At 37.9% G+C, this 16718-nt stretch overlaps 1 protein-coding gene across 1 annotated transcript; it reads right to left on the bottom strand.

Annotated features, from left to right (window-relative positions):
• Nucleotides 1-3664: 3664 nt before the first annotated feature.
• Nucleotides 3665-15359, bottom strand: LOC126816413 (chymotrypsinogen A). The gene is made up of 7 exons (XM_050542953.2): nt 15039-15359; nt 9560-9700; nt 8631-8832; nt 8011-8171; nt 6559-6705; nt 5565-5719; nt 3665-4496 (listed from the first exon to the last, which is right to left on the bottom strand). The coding sequence occupies exons 1-7, from the start codon at nt 15115-15117 to the stop codon at nt 4320-4322; spliced, it is 1062 nt and encodes a 353-aa protein (XP_050398910.1). The 5' UTR covers nt 15118-15359; the 3' UTR covers nt 3665-4319.
• Nucleotides 15360-16718: the final 1359 nt, after the last annotated feature.

The following is a 16718-nucleotide window of genomic DNA, read 5'->3' as shown; positions in this document are numbered from 1 at the left end:
AACGCGTCTCCCGATCAAATTAAACGTAACACACTAAAGCAAGATACGCTAAACAGTAAATCTTATGCAAGAACCGATAGAAAAGCAAACATGGATAGATAAACCAGCACGCGGCAGTTTTCATCAACCCTTCCTTGAAGTGTCAAATTTGACAATGAACCCCTCCCACGTGTATGGCGCTATTGCGTGTCGCATGCGCAGCTCAGTGGTTCTGTTGGGGCGATAAGTTCTTCATCTGTGAACATACTTTCAAAGCATGTCAAATGGTCATGACTATTTATCATATCACAACCTGCATAGGTAATTGCATTTCAATATTCTCTACTTTTTTTGAAGAGTATATGTTATGTACCCGAATGAGGTGGGACTCTATATATCATACTCTCAAACATCATGGTCAATTCCCGATCCATAGTACGCCCGTAGCCTACTTGTTTAAGCGAAGCTTTCTTGGACCCAATCACACCCTGTTCAATATTTGTATGTATAAAACTTGTAAATATGACATGATCCAACATTCAGATCAAAGTTTTATTCAATTTACATTCTATATATAAACAGGTCCGAATGTTCGCATATAAACATTCGAATGTTTATGTGGTTAAGAGAAATATGTTACGTAAATAAATATATGCGAACATGAAATTGTGTCATATACATATCAGTGAAAGCTGTCAGTGCAGCATGTAACAGACGTACGTCGCAAGGAAATCATGAACCTCCTGCGGCATGAAAAACATGTTTAGGAAGTTAGTCAGTGCATTGATGAAAGTTTTAAAGTCACTGTCATCACTGTCTGTATTTCACAATGGGGCCCAAAAGCCAAAAGATGGTACGTTATTGGGATGCCAATAGTAAGTGCAGGGAGATTGCGCCACATCCAAACAAATACATTCCCGGGCCTGTAGTGATACATACTTCCTGAAAATAAAAAAACACCAACAAACCTTCAATACGGGGGGCAACTCAAGAAAAAGGGGAATATTTACCAAACATTATAGACAGATTGCACACAGTTGGGTCATATTATCCTTCGGCCATTACTTAGTGATGGCAAAACTAATAACGTAAATGAATAGTCGTCGCCTCTCACCACTCGCTATCCTAGGTAACTATTCGTAATCGACTAAAATCAGCTGGATATGGCGCTAAGAGACCTATCAGACGAATTGTCTTGTCACATTACCGTACGGCTGCTGGACTAGCATGGTGCCGAAAACGTCATGGCGGATGAGAGTTGCTTTCTCTTCTTCATGACGGATGGTAGAGTTGCCATACACAATCGTCACGTAGAAATGGCGCAAAATGTTCATCAAGGGACAAAATGTAAGTCAAATTTTGCTTCCATGACTCAAATGACGTAACAGTTTCTGTTTTGGTAAGTACTCGTTGTTTAGGGGCTCTTAATGTTGATGAGGCCATGGCACCAGTATATTATTTACCACCAAATTAAGTCCTAAAAATGCATGATTTAACCACACGCAAATTGTTATCTATCGTACGAATCAAGTACGCCCGTTTGCTGTCAAAAGACAAATTTACCTTTTCCGGGAAAATGTGGTATGTTTTCCTTTACGAAAAGTTAATACCTTTAGAAGAATGAAGTCTGATCCAACTCTAGCCACCACGACAGTCGGTGAATAATCACCGGATTGGATTAATTACACAAACAGCGACAAACAATACAAGACTATTTAATGGCGGTAATAATACAGAGAGAACCGGAAGAACACAACATCGCGTGGTTAACTGACCACAGGGACTTGTAAGATAAATAACATAGGAGTTCGTACTAAGCCTAGTACTAATGACTATGGCGTAGAGAAGGTTCCATGATATAAGATAGCCTTTAGTATGACTATAAACTTTCACTGGTAACACTTAGAGGTCACCCCCATGCCAACGGTACGAAAGAGAGATTCTGGACAGGGTTGTAGTGACCCACGTTGACAACCATCCTCTTCTCTCAAGACCATGGAATCTTGCGCATGCCGTTGTTGATTTTCGGCGTCAGGAGGCCATAATTGCTACACTACCTTGACAACCAGAAACCCTGACCTAAGCACACCTGGAACATTCTTAGGCGTAAAATGCATCGTAAAATGCATCCAAGGGAACCACCATAGCGATTTGGATCAGGCGGCACATCAGATATAATATGACATATTCATTGTTTTGACGGCTCTATTATGAAATGATATGGGGTGATCTGCTGTATTATTTTCTATTATAGACCCTCTACTTAAACTTCAACTGTTAAGTATATAAAAAGATTGTAGATGGTTTGAGTTTGGTGCACATTGAACAACAGCTGCTATGGTCCCCGTCTTTTATAGGAAATGTGTAATATGTACTGCACAAAGTTTGTGGAGCCTCTGCTGGCTACAGACTGTTTTATTTTCTCGAATTTAGATGAAACTTTAGTTAAAGATCAAGTGAACTCGGATGAATTTTGTGTTGGTGCGCAACTCTGTAGCTTCATGGGTTATGGCCCCTGCTTTTACGCAAAATGTATGTACATTAGCTAGTGGTACATTTAGAGGCCACAGTATAGTTCCAATTGCTAATATTTTTATCATCATTAATATTTATTTTCATATTCATAGTTTATATACATTGTACCTTTCAAATTTCATACGCCCACATGTATGCTTGTTTACTATTTCAAGGTGTACCTTCCCACTGACCATTCACTGTCTTCATTCAAAATCAAACTGTCTTTAAAAGACTTTCACATACTTCTAATGTTATAGCTGGGAAGGGGCCATTGCCCGTCTATGTCACTGTCCGCAATTTTTCTTATTAATGCTATAGAGGCTAGAGATTTAGAAGGTATTTCTGTCAGATTTGCCGTGAACCATGTCCGTATCCATTGCCAGCATCGTCCGTCAACAATATTGTGTTAACGACCGAATTAAGTTTGAAGCATTGGAACCATAAGCGCATGTACCCTATCGGTTTTCTATACATTCTCCGTTGGTCTATCCGCCAGTCCATGTAATGGTGGCTAGAGTTCTCGGACGATTTTTTCAGAATTTTATATCAATCATTGGGACAATGACAGGATGAAAATCGTCATTTTATTGACTGGCAAATGTGCACACGAATTTCCAACGTCTTTAAAGAGTAGACATATTTCTACATGTTAGTCCCATGTAGGGTTAACGTATATTTCAGTCCCGGTGTGCACCTTCTCGTTACTGGTAGGTTACTATTATTAATGCTTCCCATCGATATGATGTTTGAAATGAACTGAAATGCAGGAATGGTACACCTTGAAGATCCTGCCCCGACAGACCCCCTCCCCCCGCCCTTTCACTCTATTAGAAATATAGAGGTTGGGTGACTGACTGGATTAACACGTGCGCTTTAGATCATAAGGTTTGTCATTAAGGCAAGTGGCAAAATGATTTCGATCTAACACTTATAAGTGACAAGGAGTAGGGTCGCCTGCCTAACTTCGTGTGTTTTCTTTGGGGCTAACCCGGTTTCCTTCCATTGCTAAAGACACCTACGCGCAAGCGAATTCGTCCCAAAATGACCTAGTGGTCGTGGAGTGGATGTGAAATACCCTATCTATTAGTAGCTTCAATTTGTAAGGAAAAGAAAAATATAAATATCAGCAGTACAAAAGGTAACTTTATTATCAAATATTTGATGGCAAGAATATTTTTTCTTTTTTAAAAAACAACAAGAAAAGGCAAAAATATTATCATTATTTGGATAACATACAAATTATTTTATTTCTTGGAATAATCTCGAACCCGAAAATAGTATATTTTTATTATTTTTGTTGACATGAAAAATAGAACTTACGAAATACAAAAGTGCAAACTATAGAGAAAATATTTTTTTTAAGATTACCTTTACCTATAAAAGCATCTGTAATTTCATAATCTGTGATTGCACATAATTCTCTTTTGACATACATGTAACACTGCCATAAGGCTAACAGCACTTATTCCATGTCGCAAAATGCTCTTGCTTTATTGCCAACTTAATAAACATGCCAAGTGGGCGAAATATTCATTTCCTCCCCGATTTGACTAATAATTAATAATTTATCCATTTATACAGAGCGACAAATAGTAGCCAATGGCTGCTCTAAGGCGTTTTACAAAGCTTCGACTTATATGGGATTTATAAAGATAAACGAAAGGTAAATTCCGGTATAATGTGACGACGTCAGCGCCTAATAATTACAGATAAGGTTTTATACTGAGAATTCGAAATACAAATTAACTGTTGAAACATGCGCGAATAAAAATTGATAATCGCTAAAATTTTACAAATATAGAAAATGAGAAGATGATCAAGATCTAAAGGATGCACTGGGTAAAATCAGCCGCACAGGACTCGATCCAGCCTCGGTATTGTGCAATGTCTACGGCAATTAATGGTATGTTTCCATTCTCTAAACAGCTGTGGAAACTGATGAGACCACTAAGTTCCCATCGACCATCTCTAGGGCACATAACAATACCTCCCCAATCAAACTGGAAAATAAAACACGTATGAAATTGAATATTTACAAGAGAACTAAAGTGTTTGGATTCGTAATTGCGCAGATTATTATGAAATAAATGAATGCACCATATTAAAGATACATTATGGGAGATTCGATAACGAGTTCGCAAATCTCACTATAATAGTTTAAAACAAGATAATGTAAAGGCAATTTGCTGATAATTTCATTCAAATTGATCCACTATGAACCGAGAACAAAGCGATTGAATTTCCGCCTAGCCTTGATCATCATTACTAAAGTCAGTACGATAAACATCACAGTCTCGATTATCCATTTAATCGTTAAATCGTGAAGGAAAGTTATGCAGTAAATCGGCTCACAAACTACTAAAGATCGTAGGCTAGCGATGCCATCTAGAGTTGATTATGGTGTGGAAAGGTTAATTAATGTCTAATTAATAATTTAGATAACATTTCAGGCCTAAAGAAAGACCTGCAATAGACAGATTTAGCTCTTGCATAATGTATGTTTAATTGAACTCGTATGGGAAAATAGACAGAGCCAGTTTCCTATTTGAACACCTGTCAATATATTTGCTAGAATTTGATGGAATGTTGTTCTTTCACACCATAATCCCCACACTGATCAGCAGTGAATTTTCGCTAGGTCGCTACCATCACTGATAAGGGTGACATCAATGCGACTTAATGAGCCAGAAATATTAACTTTTTTCCTGCGACAAATTAAATTCTAAAACATTTTTTTTTATGTATTAGAAAAATAAATAAAGGCGTTTGAGGTATTTGTAGGTAAAAATTATTTCCTATTTAGTGCAAATGGGTATTAAAATGAGTAAAAGTCTCCATTCTGCCCGAACTAGAACGTCTTATGTAAACAATGCACGCGCCATTGAGCCAATGATTGACGCCACGTGTTAAAGGTAGTAATCTTTTACAGGGATATTAGAAGACTTTCGTAATCCTCTGTGAAACAGATTGCATGATCCCATGAAATCGACATTCATTCGACTAATTAATACATTCTTACAACATTAGATACCAATACACTGTCAGTGCTGAGAACAAAGGGAGCTTACCACGCATGCTTTTTGTTGAGCCTGGATAGGTTCGACGACCATGCTACCTTCTGGATTTAGACCGTCCACATATCTCAGGATTCCGGAACTGGTCGACTTGTCAAAAACACGGACGTTAGCTTTACCTGGTCTTGGGAAAGGTCTAAACTCGTCAGCTGGAATGTGGAATACAATTTATTAAATATGGCTTTCCCTTATATCGAATTCGAACTGCCAAAGAATATTTTACGCGCAGGCCAATGTATACAGGGGACCTCGGTTTTTCGTCCCGACCGAACGACTAGCCAATTGTCCTTGTCAGGCCCTATACAAAACTAGAATAACCTATACTAGAATGAGTGTATATTAAACCCCATTTCATTAAATCATTCCATTATATAGGGTGGCCTATACACCGCCTCCTACACGACTTTAGTTAATTAGAGAGATAATCAGGACTTGGATTTCAGAAGCCGGAGCTACATGGTTGTAGTGAAAGGAAATGAAACGAATGGAATATAACGCCCTGTCAACGCAATACTTCGGTAATGTCTAGACTAACTTGCGGTTATTTTGGTATTGTCACGTGTGCAATGTTATAGAGGGGAATTTTGCCCGGACAGCGACACCTCCTTCCACCTACACTTCATCGAATTCCACCTCTCAAAACGTCGTTTACGTGCAATGCACCGTGGACACAGGTGGAACTTCTTTTTTCGTTCCAACCGAACGACCAGTCAATATTAATTTGTAGGCCACGCATGTACTAAACCTGACAAGTGGCAACCGGCCTTGAAAAATCCCTAGCAGAAAGGGGAACTCGGGTCGCATCAAAGACCCGACTTGGGACTCGAATCAGACTCGAGATGCGGCGAACTGGGACTCGATTCGGACTCGACGTCCCGCGACTTGTTCACACTTCTGGGCCCTAGTACTGTAGCAAAGAATCCGCAGTACAGCTTCTGTTTTTAGTTAAGCATTCATAAAATTAATCAAATTTAAGTATTATACCTACCAAATCTGGTACCAAAACCTGCCATTTGACATTCGTTCTGTACTTGACCACATTCAACATTTTCTGCACGACGTGGTAAACAAGCTGGTATCTTACAGTTATTGTATTTAATTTTTCTGTCCAATCTGATTAAAGCGATATTATTGTCTAAAAATAATAATAAAAAATAATAACTAGATCGCTTCTCGAACAGGTTTGATAGTTTTTTTTATACAACCCAATCATACACCCAATCATATACAACCCAAACGTCGATCGTTTGCGAAGTGTGAATGCTTCCAAAAATTGGATAAGAATTGTAGCACGCGTAGGATTTTAAAGATTGACTTACATTTTCAAAATGATAGTTTTTTTTTATACAACCCAATCATACACTTATACACATCAATTTCAACATCTAGTAGATTAGATGGCCGAATGGTTAGAATACCAGTAAAGCTATAGCTAACACGCCCTGCTGTTCTAAAGTATAATAAAGTCTTACACTATTTAAAACAGAAATCTAGGTCAAATAACAAAATTCTAAACGCGCTGATCGTTTGCGAAGTGTGAATGCTTCCAAAAATATGACGATATTGAAAATTGGATAAGAATTGTAGCACGAGTAGGATTTTAAAGATTGACTTACATTTTCAAAATGGTGGCACTTCCGGTGAATTTTAACTTTATGAGATTACTCTAAAAAGTTGATAGACGACTCGTATTGATAAATACTTTTAAATAAGGCAAAATTAAAGAAGTTGAAAAGCTGACTTCATCTTCAAAGGGGAGATAATAGGAAATTTATTGTACACAGTTTTGTCTTAATCCACCCATTTGTAATGTATTCTGAAAGTTTCAAGTCGAAATGTTAAAAAATAAAAAAGTTACGCTCAGAATTTTCACTCTTTTCACTTTTGTGTTTAAAATTGGGCCATACGCATGTGTCGTAGAGGTCACAATGCCCCAAAATACGAACAGTTACAAATTGGTTGAAAAACAAAAAAGTTTCCTTTGATGTCTAATATTGGTCTATTTCCATGACGTCACTTCCTGATATCATTTTTAACGTTTTAGTTATATATTCACAGTTCCAACTAAATACCTTTCGGATAGTATAGACTTTAATTCTGTAGAATATGAACTTTTTCGAAAAACGCAATGGAAATAAAAAGCTCATCTTTGAACATCATCAAGGCATTGACCTAATAAAAACCTACACCAAGTTTGAACATTCTAGCTCAATTAGAAGGAGTGTTATTCTGTCCCAAAAAGTGTGACGGACAGACAGACGAACAGGCAGACAGACAGACGAACGAAACCATTTTAATTGTCCCCTGCTTTCTTCGAAAGGCGGGGGACAAAAAAGTAATAATAATCTGAACAAAAACAAAATAGTTTTTATACTACATAGAACCACGAGGTTACGCCACGTGACTCAATGGTTACCTTATGCCCTTTAACAGTACTCACCCAAAGAGGCTGAATTATAATTGGGATGTACTTTGGCTTCTCTAATCTTAGCTCTGTCTTCCGGTGCTCCATCATTACCATAATCAGTTCTATAACTGTCATATTCACCGACTACTACCCTTATATTAGATAACAAAGCGGCTCCGTCTCCTTGTACATAGCTATAAATACAAAATAGAAACAATTAGATAATAGAACGGCCCCGCCGCCTTGTACATAACTATAATACAAAATAAAAACCAACATATATTTTACTCGTAGGCTAAATGAAAATTACGTTTCTGCAGACGGACACCACGCTATTAGGATTAACATACGATTAACTGTTTTCTATGGAAGTGAACAGAAATGCGGTTCAACGTTCTGCTTTGCTGCCCCATTTGGGCAAATGGAGAAGGGCACACGGCCTGCATTGTTCTACGAAGGAAACTTTTCTCCCAAGATAACGGCGTTTCTTATTTCTAATTCCTAATTGTATTTAGTGGTTAAATAGGATGACCGATATCAACATATCTTTCTAGAACTATTATACGATGTCTCATTTATTTTGGAATCTCTCTCTCTCTCTCTCTCTCTCAATCTCTCTCTCTCTCTCTCGTAAACAGACCAAAGAGGCTTACGGTGCTATGCAGTTGGCTGTCGTGACAACTAAATCCTCATCAATAAGACTTCCGGCGCAGAATGTAATGTTGCCCAAGTTACTAAGGTCAGTTGCAAAAAAGAACCTGAGAGCGACCATCGAGGAATATGGGATTGTACATTGAGCGTAGGTTTCTCCACCAATAATTCTGCTTGATTTCCCCATAATACTACCACATACATCTACAAAGAAAAGATAATTCATTTACTACAGGAAGTGGGATCGGTCTTGCATGTGTGACAGTGGTAACAATGACAATCGAGGCTACAGTGATTTTAAAATAAGGTTTTCTCGGCTTATAGAGTAAAGCAATTTGACTGGAATTTTCAGAATATCCCCTTTACATTATCTAGCTTTTAACTATTATAATGAGAACTGCCAATTTTTTTTATCTAATTTTCCATAATGTATATTTAAGTTGTTTATCTACCACAGCCCCGACTGTGGACAGACGCGAAGCTGGTTCGCCGACATTCTCATTCCTGCATAGATGATTTTAGTCGAAAGTACTACACGTATTCACCAACAATATACATTACCAAATGAAATATTTATTTGGTATAATGTATGTATTATAGAGCCGCATAGCATAATAGCCTACAAATGAATCAATGTAGCGACCATACAGGCCAGATACAGTGTGCTATGAGGGTGCGGGAAATTTTGCCCGGACAAAGGGGCTATGGCCTACTCTTACTCTTATATCGAATTCCAACTGCCAAGGGTTCTTTTACGTGCATGTCAATGTGCACACGAGACCGCAGTTTTTCATACCATCCGAACGACTATACATTGTCCCGGGCCTACTGTTCTGCACGACTGCCAAGGGGGGGGGGGGGGGGGGGGCACGTAGAACCATAGCACAGAATGTAATTATACATAAAATAAATAATTGATTAAATACTTTACCATTTAACCTAGGGTTTGGTTTATCTGTCACAACTTCGCCACGACAACAGGAACGCCCACTACTACATTCATGCCCAAGATAGGTCTGACCTTCCTGGCAACCACCGGACATACAAGTTCCTTGATATATCTCACAGGCTTCTATAAAATATAAATAATATCTGATAACTGTACGTATCTTCTGTGGCGGTGTGCCATTTAAATCCTAAATGTACTGCCTGGTGTCTTACAACTTGAACGGCCAAATAAAACGAAATGAAATAAAATGGGGTTTAGCGCCCAAATGTTCTTTAACGTGCACACCAACGTGTACATTTCAGATCATACAGATAAATATTGTCATTTTACCGGAAGTGAGACTCATTAACATGTCCCAAACCATAATTTGAAATTATCTTTCCCACTTAATGGGTTAAACATTATGTAAGTATAATGTCTGAGAAAAATTCTAACACGATGTTCTCACCCCTTGTTTGACAAGACCCTTCAAGGGTTTGGTAAGATCCTGAGAATATTTCAAAATGACTCGAACTTAAAACTCTTTCATCGAGCACAGGAAACAATTAAACAATTTTTCAAACTATATCGCCCATTTGGCTCTAATTGGTGACGGGGGGTTGGATGCCCGAATGGTTAGCACGTGCGCGCTGTATCATAAGGCCCGTCATTGAGTTAACTGGCGTGGTTTCGAATCCCCGCTTGTACGTGACAAGGAGTAGGATCGCCTGTCCAACCGCGTGGGTTTTCTCCGGGTCCTCCGGTTTCCTCCCACTGCTAAAATTGAACCATATGTTAGTCCCGAAATGGCCTAGGTTGTTGTGTGCGAAACGTAGTATGCTTGTTAGTTCTAGAACAACGGATACCACTTCCCATTTATTTATGGAGTTCACATAGGTCACAATAAATATGTATATACTTTTGTAAAATTGTACAGAAAGAGCTTTAAAAAGACACTTTATAAAAACCACTGAGAAGATTTAAATAACTAAATCTATTTTTAGGAAAATAGCCTTGAATTTATATTGCTAAGAGCAGACCAGCAATTATATATTTTTTTGCTCAAAAAAATATAAATACCTCCAGTTAAAAAATCAAAGACCCTTTACTTCTTCATATTTACTTGGATTGAAATCCCCCCCCCCCCCGCCCCAAATGAGAGAGCGAGGGAGAAATGGGGTTTAAGGTCCACTCGACACAGGTAATTTCGGGACTAACATATTTTTGTTTTTTTTAAGTGTGTTCGGAACCGTAGACGATCGCAGACTGGCCGTAGAGACTTTTGGTTCTGCACATACAAAATGTTCACCCGTTTTTTTTTGCGGCTGGTCTGCGATCTACCAAACCCTACAACCCCGTGCGTGCCAAAACACGTACGTTGGGTTGTAAGCCAGGCTTATGAAATAGAGCTGGTCGTTCTCGCTATAATATTTCAAAAATAGATAATCCAAAATGCATATTAAAAGTTTCATTCAAATTACTTTATTTTGGGCGAAGTTTTCAATGGTTGTAGTTTTGATAAGATGCGTACATTAATCGCAACCACTGGTAGTTCGAGTCTTATCCTCATTTCTCCCCTTTCAATTAAACCATTAAATGGCTGAACCGTTCTAATCTACTTACCATTGGAGCCATCCGATGGCATCGAGAGTTGATTATGGTCTTGTCATATTAAATGTCTAATTAATAATTTATATAACAAACTCTTACATAATGCCTGTTCAACATTCGGGATTTTATTCTTATCTCTTTACATATTTATCTACCGAAAACACAAAAGTACTTGTATATAATCTACTTTAAGGCCATACAACCAGGACAAAATTGAGCACAGAGTGTTTAGAAAACAATATCTACATCAGAACTTGACGACACCCACTTTGGTTTAATTTATAAGGCGGAGTGCATTAAAATTTTATAGAATCATTGTCAGAGCCATAGGGATAAACAAAGTCTTTGAAAGTTTTCGAGGATACCGACTGACCCTTATTAGGCGTTTCTGTTATTGAGGTCAATGATATGAAAAGGATTTGGTAGTAAGGCGGCTACTTTAGATTTCTTTGAGATCATAGAAGTTTATTTTTAGAGATTTGGAAATAATGTGTATAATGCTATTGAAAGATTTAACTTGCATTAGAATTAGAATACAATAACGTCAACATGTCTAAGGAAATGTGGGTTTAAGTTTAAAATCCCAATTTTCAGCATTCATCCGGCTACAATCTAAACGACAGACTCACCCTACCTGCAGAGAAGTGACTCGGACACAGTGAATAGCCATGATATCCATGACGTTATCTAAACGTCACAGGTCATGAGGTCACATCAACAAACAAATGTAAACACCATCATTATGATCATTATCAACATTACAAGACACAATGTTACATTGTAAACAATAGCCTTCTTGCAGCCTTTAGGACTGTATAATCCGTACAGAACGTCTTATCGCTTCTTCCAATGATTTTTCACAAAATAACATCATCTACAACTCTAGATTTGACGTCGGATTATTGGCACTATTTTGTGCTACGGTCGGGTCTATTTCAGATATACACAATCAATTCTGTTAATGTTTTTAGCGTGGGGATTGACTAAAAGTAAATTTATTTCAGTTCTAAACAAAAATTTAAAACTTTAACGCAATTTTAAAAAAAATAGCCAAATTCTGGCTGGGATTACTGAGCAAAATGGCCATTCACTGTATACGTGCGAAAAAAAACCCAGCTACCATTTAATTTCCGTACGTATAGTTACGTACGATCCGGCTAATGAGTGTTATAAGGGGAATTTTGCCAATATTTTGAAATCGAACTATCCGGGTTTCTTATACACATACTCCAACATCTACGGAGCCTTCGTTTTTCGTCGCATCCGTCCTGCACCACTGACAAGGCGAAATAAGGTTAGCGAGCAAGCTCCTAACTCACTGAGTCACCGTGTATCCCACACCTCTATAGCATACAAGTACTTCTGAGTACTAAGCTTCTCTGGTCTTTATCAAGCAGAGAGAGAGAGAGAGAGGGAGAGAGAAATGGGGTTTAACGTCCAATCGACACAAACTAGGTCATTTCGGGACTAACACATGGTTCAATTTTTAATTTCTAAAATTCGCTTGCGCGTAGGGGTCTTTAGCAGTGGTAGGAAACCAGAGGACCCGGAGAAAACCCACGAGGATGGATGGTTAATTGAAAACGTTCGGCATAATTCGTAGACAATAAAAACAAGCCAGTGCCTTTATTGGGTAATGCCTTTTGATGGGCTTCTTTATAAGTGATATCGCAGACAAACCAGAGGTTACGACCACAAATAGTGGGTAACTGGGTACATTGTGTTACCTGATCGGGAAATACACTGAACACAAGTCTATAGAATATTGTTTATTATTGCTTGATGGGGGGTTGGATGGCCGAATGGTTAGCACGTGCGTGCTGTATCATAAGGTCTGTCACTGAGTCAACTGGTGTGGTTTCGAATCCCCGGCTGTACGTGACAAGGAGTAGGGTCGCCTGTCCAACCTCGTGGGTTTTCTCCGGGTCCTCCTGTTTCCTCCCACTGCTAAAGACCCCTATGCGGAAGCGAATTATTGAAATAAAATTAAACCATATGTTAGTCCCGAAATAACCTAGTTGTGTCGAGTGGACGTTAAACCCCATCTCTCTCTCTCTCTCTCTCTCTCTCTCTTTCAATTCACCATATCTTTATAAATAATGAACGGAATTGAACTATTGTTGGATTAATTCCGCCTAGATCAACACTATTCCAATGGAGTGCAAATCAACCAATTGACGACCAGTGGCTTTAAATAAGACTAAATTCGATGATTAACAATTAACAAGGTCATTTCGCGGATAACATTTGGTTCAATTTTATTTCAACAATTCGCTTGCGAGCTGGGGTTAACCCTAACCTACCAGTCGGGGGGAATCGGAGGATCAGGAGAAAACCCACTAGGTTGGAAAGCGACGCTACTCCTTGTCAAATGTACTAGCTGGGAATCAAAACCATAGCACGTAACTCGCTCCCTATCAATAAACCAAAACATGTTAATTATCTGTAGCAGTGGGGGGAAATCGGAGGACATGGAGAAAACCCACTAGGTTGGAAGGCGACCCTACTACTTGTCATGTAAACCATGCCACATGACTCGATGACAGACCACAGACTATTCGCAGAGTCATTTCGCACCCTATTAATAAACCCAAATATGTTAATCATCTGTAGCAGTGTGTGGGGGTGGGGTGGGGGTGGGTGGGGTCGTAGGATCCGAAAAAAAAAACCCCAATAGGTCACGTACAAGCTTGAACTCAAAACCATGCCACTTGACTGAATGACAGGCCTTAGACTATTCGCCCCCCTATTAATAAACAAAGCACGATAAGCATGTGTACAGTGTAGAACAAAGTTTTGGTCAGTATGTATAGTATATATTGTTCTAACATCACTACGTAAACATCACGTTCTGTACATTGTAAGGTACTTTACCTTCCCGTCTATTAGCTCATTGTATGTACTCGTAAAATCTCCTGTTTTCTTAAACATTTACATGTCTTTTTAATGAATTTAGATCAAACTTGTACCCGACTCCTTTTACCTTAATTAAAAAACTGTAGCGGCTTTTTTTTTTTGCGGCGACTTTTTTTTAGTTTCACTTATTTGTTTATTTGTACCAACAAGAAGCCAAAAAAACCAAACAATTATAGATGCATAAACAAGTGTTATTTATATTTTCATTAAAATATTAATACATTAAAATGATGTAGGTTACCAATGGGTACAATCGCAACATCTCTGCTTTAATAATCTTAATTATTCAGTTCGGGGGACGGGGGACGGGGGACGAGGGGGGGGGGGGGTGGCTCGCTAATCGGGGGAGGTGTTGTCTCGGGTTCGATTCTGGTGTTGGCCGAGAAAGTTTTTTCAGCGTGGTTCCCCCTTGTCAGTGATGCAGGACAGATCGCCTGCCAAGGAACAACGCCTTTTTGTCCCGTGTACACATGGGAATACACATTAACGAGAACTTGGCAGTTGGCACATATCCCTCTTAGCACACTACATATGACATGCCCTGTCTTCATTATTCTAGTGGTATCAGAAAATTAGGACGATAAACCCCTTTTCCTCGGGTAATAATATACTATAAGCTCATATTTCTGATGTCCGTTTGTGTAAAGTATTGCAAGATTTTAGCGTAAACGTTCTTGTCCGCGCAAAATTTGGATGCCTCTCGTCAACAATTTTAGTTATTGTGAATTCTTAAGACCAACATAAATTTATTTTTCTAATATTGTGTAATGGAGCCATTTTGACCGGCCATTTTCGTTTCCATATTGCCTACTATTCGAATTGTTCTGTTCTGTAATTCCCGTACAGTAGTAAATAAATGTTCGATTTGTTTTATTCAAAGAATAACAGAAAAATAAAATTAAAATTCACAGTTTAGACATTTCATGAAGAATTTTGAATTTTAAAAATATATTACCTGACATCATTCTAGCACTTGGTGTGGCCTGTGCCAATCCAGTTAAGGCCACGAGGCCTAAAATTAAGCTCCACGCCATCTTGGTGTTAAATCCTTATAATGTATAGAAATCCCCGACAACAAATTCTGAAAGCTTTAAGTTCAACTATATACGCTATAAAAAGTAGCGTACACGTCAGTTAGTACAGATTTCCAAAACAATAGCTCCGATTTTCTGTGTACTACGTCACCGTTATATGCAAATTCTCCGTAATACAGAATGCTCTCCAATGCTACGTCATTCAATTAGATACAGTTCTAGTGCTGGCTAAACCGGATTCTTACCAAGCTATTGATATAAGCAATGTATGTCAACACTGGTTTTAGCAAATAAAGAAAAATAAACTCACAAATTCTCGCTCCTTTGAATTTTAATTTGCTTGTCTTGTAGGTATGGTGTACACGTTTTTTTTTTCGAGTAGGGAGACTTAAAAGAAATTATGCGAACCATTGAAATCTCAGTTTTATATGAATTAACAGAGATAGTCTTTTCAAATAGTATTTGGTTTATCATTTTTATTCTTATTTGCTATTAATATACATGTATGTATTTTCGTCATGGGTTTATGCATAAATTGTAAGGAAACGGTTATAGAATGTATTTATTTACTTTTTGGGTATGTGGGTTAAAAGATAAAAGTGACATCTTTACATTTCAAGAAAAGATGTTTTGAAATAAGGATATGCAAATGTTTAACTTTTCTACTAACAAAACGAGGAAAACTGCGAAAAGGATGACTCAGACAGTCATTATAAATATATTTGAAAGGATGCAGTGTTCGAGCGAATTTAACTTAACACACCCAATTAATAAATAGTAAACTTTATATACCCATAGCAAATATTCCCCATTGGTGTTTATGTGTTGGTCAATTTTTAAAAATGTGATTGATTTTATTTATTGAATAAATTAATTTGCTAATTTCAATTGAACAAAATAATTAGTAATTCAAAAGTTTAAAAAAATGTTGGATACAATCATGGATAGACGTGGTACTTTTAAACTCAGCACAATATAGCTCATACATACGTATTCGTAGATGGTAAACAATATTATATGAATTATATTAACTGTTACTTAAAAATGTGTCAGTGCGTGTGTTTGGGGTAGGGGTAGGGTAGGAGTGGTAGGGGTGGTAGGGGTGGTGGTGGTGGTAGGGCGGAAAGCACATTTTATTCAATGATTCGCTTGCACTGCTGCCATCAGTGCCATCATTCCTGATAAGACAATTCACGAACTGTGAAGTGTTTTTTTTGACCCTCCACGGTATACGCTTGTTAGCGTGTTTGAATTGTGTTTTAAAAGCATTTAATTAAGAAAGTATATAAACCGTTTAATTTCTTCGTTCCCAGGTATAACATTTTCGTAACTTACATAATATGTACAAAGTGTAGATAAAATTGCTGGGAACCAAATCTCTGTGCTATTCTTTACAATGGCAATTATTGACATTGAATCTCGTGAGAAATTCAAACATCTGAATATTTCACAATATATAATAATATTGAAAATATTGACAGGCTGCCTTCTGCGTGAGAGCGCTATTGACAAGAGTTGTTTCCCTTTTACCAGTGGTTTGATAGACGCAGAGTATGCTATACTACGATATTAATACTGGTATGCTATATGATATTGTTAAT

Source organism: Patella vulgata, chromosome 3, assembly GCF_932274485.2.
Source record: "Patella vulgata chromosome 3, xgPatVulg1.2, whole genome shotgun sequence".
In the NCBI taxonomy this organism is placed as follows: domain Eukaryota; kingdom Metazoa; phylum Mollusca; class Gastropoda; family Patellidae; genus Patella; species Patella vulgata.
This window is presented reverse-complemented; position numbering and strand designations above follow the sequence as displayed.